The sequence below is a fragment of the Teleopsis dalmanni genome, chromosome 2 (genome assembly GCF_002237135.1).
Source record: "Teleopsis dalmanni isolate 2A chromosome 2, ASM223713v2, whole genome shotgun sequence".
NCBI classification, from domain to species: domain Eukaryota; kingdom Metazoa; phylum Arthropoda; class Insecta; order Diptera; family Diopsidae; genus Teleopsis; species Teleopsis dalmanni.
In genome coordinates, this window is record NC_051847.1 from 191,475,725 (window position 1) to 191,484,035 (window position 8,311).

An 8,311-nucleotide genomic window follows, 5' to 3' on the forward strand; every position below is an offset into this window, starting at 1 on the left:
TTTTATTTTTGCTCAATTAATTTACATTAAATTACATATACAAAATATTACATATTATAGTTTTTAAACAAATTTATAATTTATAGTGTTGATTATTATGTCTCCTAAAATTAAACACAAAATAATATAATATAAAGAAATTTTAAAATTCAATTTCGATAGTGGACCAATTTGAGTATAAGAATTTAAAATTTCAATTAAAATTTATAAATATATTTTTAAAAACATATTGTATATATATATGTACTTATAAAATTTTAATATTAATTTTTTTTCTTATAATTATTTACTGTAACTAGCCTTATACAAACGTTACTCTTGTTTAAAAAATATATTTTTTTGTTTTAAATAGACGTTTAATAATAAAATATTAAATACATTTTTATTTGTGATTTATACATTTTTGAAATAATTTTAATATATGAAATAAATAAAAAAAATTATTCATATATTTATTAAATGATTTATTGTGCCACATTTTACAATCCAGTCGTATAATATAATTAATTATTATTATTATTAATTATTTAGTTGGTATCAAAATTAAAATTAGTAAATATACATTATTTAATTAAGTCTTAAATTATTTTACAAATTTCTTTTATATAAATAAGTATGATAAAAAATTAACGAATAAATTACTTACAAAATTTTTTACAAAGATTACAGTATTCGTTTTAATAATAATAATTAAATAATAATTGTACCTATGTAATTACAAAAAAAATTAATTTGAAGTTAATTTAATATTTAATTGTATTATAGAATTATAGACAATTTATAATTATGTTTCACAATTTTTACGACTGGGATTATCATTTTTTATATGGAAGAAATAGTCTTACAAATACTTCCAAGACAATATTTTATTAAATAAGGCATATGTTTTTTACATAAAAATTATGTTATTTATTTTTTGTAAATAAACAACAATTTTGTTTTAAATAGTTGAATTCTTTTTAAAGTTTTCATTTTAATTATTATAACAAAAATTAATGCATTATTGTATAGATATAGGCGTAGTAGCATGCATAAAAATTCTTATAGTAAATAATTACAATGTTGAAACAAATATTAAGCTTTTGCATGACTAAGTTTATAGCAATTTAAAACAAAATTTAAATATAGTAGAAAATAAAATAATATTAAATATTAAAAATCACTTGACAAAAAAATTTTTAAATTCTTTAAGTAACAAGGCATAAAAGGTAAAGGAATGATTTAAGAAATACAACGAATGATATTCATAAATATATATGCATTTGGTAATTATAAAATTAAAACTGCTTAGAAATTTTTAAAAAAAAAAGGTTTAATTATTACTTTAAATTGAAGTACTTTTACATTGACATTTATTTTATATTTAAGTGCATTAAACATGAAACATTATTTAAACATTATTTATTAAATAAACAAAATAAAAATAATTAATATATTTTTAATTTAATAATTTGATTAAAAATTCAAAATTTAATAGCTTTTACATATTAAGAAAAACCAAAGAATTTACTTAAAGTAAAACAATAAAGTTTATATAAAATATTAAAAATTTTTGAAACTAAAAATTAATTTAGTTCTGAAACTGGAAATTAATAAATTAAAATTGCAATATATATAATCTTATAAAACATATATTGTTGTTAATTTAAATAATATGTAAGTATTTTATTATTATAAAACTATATTTATACACAAATAATTATTTTAAAAAATAAAGAAAAACTAATAAATTTCAAAAACCATATACAATTTTATTCCCATATAAAAATCTTTATTTTATTTTAATTTTTTACACTTCGTTCATTTCCTTTTATGTATATATGCACAAAATACTATTACTAATAAATTATTTAATTTTCATTTTTTTGTGTATATAAATCTAAAAATATTACATATAAATTAAAAACTCGACAAATTCAAATAAATAAAATTAATAAAAAATTATTACATTAATTAAGATAACATAAAACACAGTTTTAAAATATTAAAATTTAATTCATTTAATACATATATTTATAAGCATAATTTGCTTAACTTATTTTGAGTTATATTTTTTTTCATGCGAAAATTTCTGTTTATATTTTTATTTTACTAGTATTCTCAACCGCATTATCAATTTTTAGTTCGTCTATGCATGGAACGTTGGATTCTACTTCACTGGATGCAATCTGGTCTATAGTAGAATTAGGTGAATTGGATTTTGAACTAGAGCGTGTAGGAGCTTCTAACATTTCTTGTACTTCTTCCACACCAGAAGCAGCTGCTATCTGTTGTATGCCATTATTAATATTAGGTGTATTACTTATAGCATTTAAAAGTAATTTTAAATTTTCACCCGATATTCTATCTTCCGTTAATTGCGGCAGACCATGCAAATGTGGAGGATGTGTGTCTATCGATTGATGTTTAGGGCGGTGCAACAAAACAGACCACGCTCTCGGACTTAATATATATTTAAATGTAAGTTTTATAAGATAACCAAGTAGCACTAATAGCAATATGTCCGCAAAATAATGCAAGCCAAATGGTAATTTATCTAAAATTGAACAATATTATATATATAAATATGTATATATGTATAGAGACATCAAACCTCTAAAAACAGCCATAGTATCTGTACATTTTTCAATGACGAACTGCAATTGTTTCAGTAATAAATCATTAAAATACATTAAAAGCACATGATCGGGTCGACAAAATTTTATATGAATTTTTTTTGTTTTCCTGGAAATATAAAAGAAATAATATGTATGAATGAATATATATTATGACATACAAAAAATGAAATTATTTATAAGCGTTACAAATGTTTTTCATTATTATAAATATTATTTATTCCTATATGTTATTATTGTTATAATCTATCTTCTAATTTATTCACAAGAACTTGAAAAAACAGACAAATGGATTTAATATAAGAAATATAATACGAGTAAGAGCAATATGGATTAAGGTTGGGAATTGCAATAATGTTCATGAGGAATGAAACTTGTGTGATGATTATCGAATTAAATCAATGTTATCTGAAGTTACAGACATAAATTAAGTCTGCTTAATGCGGTCCAGAATTACAATTAACGTATATATTAGGTATTGAACAAATTCTTTACAATTAGTTTTTTCTTCTTTACTCTGACGCATTTGGAACAGTTCACATATTGCAAATTTATTTCCTCACTTATTTCCTCTAAAATATTGGGCGAACACTTCAAACATGATAAATGGTCAATATCAGAAATAGTTAGGTTAGATGGAGTAAAGTGGCAGTCGCTCATTAGCGACCATTGCAACTAAAACCAACTACAGAACCTCGTAAACATCAAAAACAAAATTTTGGTAATTTTTTCCAGGTTATCCACGGTGTATTCATGCGTAGAAACTGTATTGGTTGATTTCCACCTTTAATATAAAATAATATGATCGGCTCTAATATGGATTGGATGCACATTCTACAACCAGTCGTTAACATCAACGGTCAGAGACCTATTTAGGTCATTTAAAGCTCTGTATTGTGATTAGTTATGAACAGTTACAGCAGATCTGCAATACGTTTATTTTAGATAGTGGTTGAGTGTGCGTACCACAACCACTTGAATGTACTTTTGTCGCAATTTTATTGTTTGCAAGATAACGGAACAGACTTCTTTAAGACTGAGGCAACTACACAGACTACGATTTATAAAATTGAAGGTATTATTTTTGAATTTTTTTTTTTGCATCAACTTTAACTTTGTGGTTTTTTTAACCTCTCTGCTGATACGAACGATCTGCTTCTTTAGTTTTGAAAAATCATTTGCAATCTTATAGTGTAGTGAACGAAGTAAGCTAGGCCCTACGATGCATTTTGGCTTCATTTATGATATTAGATTCCAAATAAATATCTATTATTATTAAAAAATGACTAACATTATTTTTTCACTTAATGTTTCTTCCTTCTTGCCAAACCAACTGATTGGATTATACCAACGCACATCTTTTACTGCTTCTTTTTCTTCAATATTTTTTATTGCCGCTATAGTTCGAGTATTTTCTAGTTCCTAAAATTAGATTTTTTTATTTATACATTTTTTTTTTAAATTAATTAATATTACCCGATTACATTCTAAATATGTTATAACATAGCCTGACAGGAATACAACACCTAAAATTATAACAAAAACTCCAATTTTGTAACGTTTGTGCAAAATCCGTCCAAAAATAACTGTGGCAATAGCGATTAATAAGAATTGTGTCTGAAATTAAAAATATAATTAATAAAATACTAAAATTCATTAAAATATAAATACTGATTTTAAAATTTTATTAAAATATAAATACATTATAATAATTAGATTGATTGATGTTATAAAGTAAGACACAAGCCTCCATTGGAAAAAGAAAACTATTCTAAATTAATTATAATTAAATTTATTTAGTTTAAAAATTAAAAATTGTTTGTTTCATAATAAACTTTTAAACAATATTATTGTATGTGCAATTGATTTTATTAGAATATAGCTCACCTCTGATGTATGCAGCAAATGCATGTAGTCCTTCAAAAAATTCAAAAATGGTTTTAACCAGTCATTTCCTGTTAAGGAACTTTTGGTTTGTTTGACATTGCGAACATTAGCGAAAACTTCCGTTAAAACCGTATCCAAATCGCGTGGATCATTTAAATTTTCAAGCTTCTCCAATTGCTCAGCTTTAATTGTGAATTCCAGAGAACGTTTATAGAGAGAAGTAAATTCATCAAACTTAAAAATTGAGCAAAACATGTTTGACATTAATTAGCACAAAAATGTAAAAAATAAATAAACATTTAAGAGTGTAAGTTATGCCGGTTGCGCAAATGACGTCATCAACTTATTGTTATCAATAAGAAGAGCGCAAATTTGGTAAAATTTTTTTTTAAACTCACTTCAAATTTATTGCGTTGAAATAAGTTTTTAACGAATTTCTTAAAAAGCAGTAATGCAACTGTGTTATCACTGACTGGGCAAACGGCAGCATCATTATTAATATTTGGTATTTTGCATTTAAGGCACACGTCATCCTCAGCTGCGTCATTTAAACGCTTTAAAGCACTTAAACTGGCTTCTCTTCCCCATGCATTCGGTTCTATCCATTCCTCCTGATTGTATTCATCACTAAGTACACTATTTCCAATCGACAACAGCACTAATATATTTAATAATTTAAAATTCTTTGTCTGCATTGTCGTACAATCATTTTTTCTAGTTAACCGAAAAGCTTGCAAAGTCAAACTCAAACTGTAAAAGACTCAGACCATTTAAAGTTGCGTTACTAATTTCGCAACAACAACAACAAATTAAGGGTGAGTGTTTACCTGTTCGTAATTGTAAACAAAATCATATGTGCTGTAATTTAGGACAGGGTTGCATTGTGAGTGTATGAGTTCTCTTTGTTTAACAATTGTTTTTGTTTTTAAATTTTTATATCTGCAAAGAAATATTTTTTTAAATTATATGGGCGCTTATTATCAATAAATATATTTTCAATTAAACAAACTTCTAGTTAAAATGAAATTCTTCAGTATAATTTTGTATTGGTCTATATTTGGCAATAAAATGGCGATTAATCAAATAAGATACATTTATTCCATATCAACTATTTGAAAACAATATATCATATAGAATATATCATAAAATATATCATAAAAAGTAAATTAAATTTATTGTGTAAGTCCATTTATGAAAATAAAAATTTCATTTTATTTTCAACCTTAAAAAATCCTTAAAACATTCTTTGCCCACCATTGACAAGATAAAAGCGAAATCGTTGAAGGAACTGATCGCTATATCGAAATGCGAAAGCTAAAAGTGCTGCCAGGATTGTCAATTACACAGACCGCAAATGTAGCTTTTCTAATCAGTCATTTAAAAATGTCATTAAAACATTTCTTCTCATTTGAAATAGCTGATTTGTCAACGTGCCTGTTGAATTGATTTTTGGCCTGTGCCAAAAAAATGTTGAATGAAGGTAAAATATATCTTCAAACGTTAAAATATAAACTGAAAACCTATTTTTAGCTTCGATTAAGTACTTTTTGGGAAGTAGAAGTTCCAAAAAGAGGTGCATCGTTATCAAGAAAATACAACCACCAAATATTTGTTTACGTTTTTTTGTAAATATGTCAAAAACAGCGTTCTCTAACTGTTTAAATGCCGTGAATAAGTTTCACTAAGGATATGTTCAATGTATTCATTTGCATTTGGAACTGGTTGGAAATCATGTCATACAATGAGCAAGAACATAAATACTGAACAAACCAAAATTTTAAGAATAAATTTACAACATATTCATTTACCGAAAATAATAGATTCCTAATAGAAAAAACAGAAATTCTTGTAGTTAAAAAATATTTTACACTTAAAATATTTGGTTTTACGTGAACAACCAACTATACTTATATGGGTATGTCATGATTTAATTCTCCACTTTATTTTAAAACAGAAAGCATCATTTTACAACACTATATGCCGCGACAAATCAGTCTTTATTTACAAATATTTAATAAAAACTTTATTTCACATATAATAAATAAGTTATAAATAAATAATGGAGGTCGATGAAAATAATTTAGGAAAACTAACAGAGCAATCATTTAAGCGTAAAGAGCGGTTACTTAAACTACGGGAACAAGCCAGTAAAGCAAATAAAAATAATAGCGAAAGTGGCGAGAAACTACCAAAGTAAATAATTTTTTTTATTATAAATTATTAATATAAATTTTTTATTAAAGAAATCGTAATTTGTTAATATATTAATTTGTTACAGACCAGTGTTTCGCAGTTATAAACCACTTAATGAAAGCACAAATGCTGAGGTGTTAGAACAGGAACCCACCGGTGACATTGAAAAAGCGGTTGAGAATCAATTGGAATTGTTACAACAACCGATGACTGTCGACGAGATAGACATAACAAATCTAGCACCACGTAAACCAGATTGGGATTTAAAACGTGAAATTAGTAAAAAACTTGATATACTACAGCGACGTACGCAGAAGGCTATAGCTGAACTAATACGTGAACGTTTAAAAAAGAACCAAGATCAAGATATTTTTCAAGCTGTTAATGTTGGCACAGCACATGTAACTGATCAAGTAGATAACGATGATGAAACGTAAAAGAAATTTAGTTGTAGTTTATAGTTTTTAATAGATATTTTTTTTATTCAAATAAAATATGTATGTGTTCATAAATAGTACTTTTTGTCATTTAAAGATATCTCCTGAGATTATTATTAATAATATGAGTAAATAAACATGTTATAGTATCATATATTAGTGACCACAACAATTTTAAAATGTGGAAAACTGCATTATAGTATCAGTTTCTTATTATATTGTATGCTTTTTTTAGTATATTATATGAATTAAAACACTTTTTTACACGTTTATATTGCTTGGGTACCTCAGATCTATATTATCTTTTATACGCCATTGTATAAGCAACAGATGGCTGCCTAAATTCAACATAGCATACTAGTCTATCTACGTTCTTTAAATCCAAAGACCTTGCCGTAACGTTAATGTTTCCACTGTAGAAGACAATGGTCTTACTATTTCTTACATATTGATCCAAAACTCGTACAAACGTACATCGGTTGTAGTGTCGTTGATAATGATAGCATTATATCAACTGAAATATTTTAATATACATACATATATTATGTTAAATACTTATCATATTTGGGTACGTTAGATCCGTATTAACTTACACACTATACTATTCCATTATATGAACTGCAAGGCTTTATACTTTACAGTGAATTTTTAAATGATGATGCTACCAAATTCTGCATATCCCGATAAGTTAATTTAGTTTTACGGTAGATCATCGTCGACAGATTATTTATCGACCAATTGTAATATTGTTAAAAAATATATATTCTTCAATGTTGATTTTTTAATAATTTTGACAAATTTTAATTGGGTGCTGGTAAGGGTATATAGGTTATCTGCCAGCAGTATTGCTAAATTCTATAGTCTTAAAGTTGTTAAAGCAGAACATTATACAAGCAAATACTTTATGATCTTCTTAGACAAGTCCAATGAAGCGTTACTTTGTGTGTAGGATAAATTCCTAAACAAAACTGTAATATTACGCTTTGTCTTTTATTTGCCTTGATACAAAGTAAGACAAAACTTAATTTCACAAATATGTGAAATAAATCCACATAACAGGTTAATGGCTTCGGAAAAAGATCTATCCTTTCTTAAAATCACTGTGAAACAAATTAAACACATCACAAACTAATTTCTAATGCAAATGATAAAAGACTAACATTAACTTTCGGTGGAGAA

The 8,311-nt window shown here is 25.3% G+C and overlaps 2 protein-coding genes across 3 annotated transcripts; one reads left to right on the top strand and one right to left on the bottom strand.

Moving 5' to 3' along the window:
- Positions 1 to 2,045: 2,045 nt before the first annotated feature.
- On the bottom strand, positions 2,046 to 5,302 carry LOC119678093. 2 transcript variants are annotated; one of them, XM_038089757.1, is made up of 7 exons: positions 4,901 to 5,302; positions 4,503 to 4,736; positions 4,092 to 4,232; positions 3,907 to 4,037; positions 2,594 to 2,724; positions 2,336 to 2,536; positions 2,111 to 2,267 (listed from the first exon to the last, which is right to left on the bottom strand). In XM_038089757.1, exons 1-7 carry the CDS (start codon positions 5,195 to 5,197, stop codon positions 2,206 to 2,208), a joined length of 1,197 nt encoding a protein of 398 aa, XP_037945685.1. In that variant the 5' UTR covers positions 5,198 to 5,302; the 3' UTR covers positions 2,111 to 2,205. The 2 variants fall into 2 exon arrangements, with proteins under 2 accessions (XP_037945683.1, XP_037945685.1); XM_038089755.1 differs by having other exon boundaries at positions 2,046 to 2,536.
- Positions 5,303 to 6,467: 1,165 nt separating this feature from the next.
- On the top strand, positions 6,468 to 7,194 carry LOC119678094 (coiled-coil domain-containing protein 12-like). The gene is made up of 2 exons (XM_038089758.1): positions 6,468 to 6,695; positions 6,781 to 7,194. The coding sequence occupies exons 1-2, from the start codon at positions 6,562 to 6,564 to the stop codon at positions 7,130 to 7,132; spliced, it is 486 nt and encodes a 161-aa protein (XP_037945686.1). The 5' UTR covers positions 6,468 to 6,561; the 3' UTR covers positions 7,133 to 7,194.
- Positions 7,195 to 8,311: the final 1,117 nt, after the last annotated feature.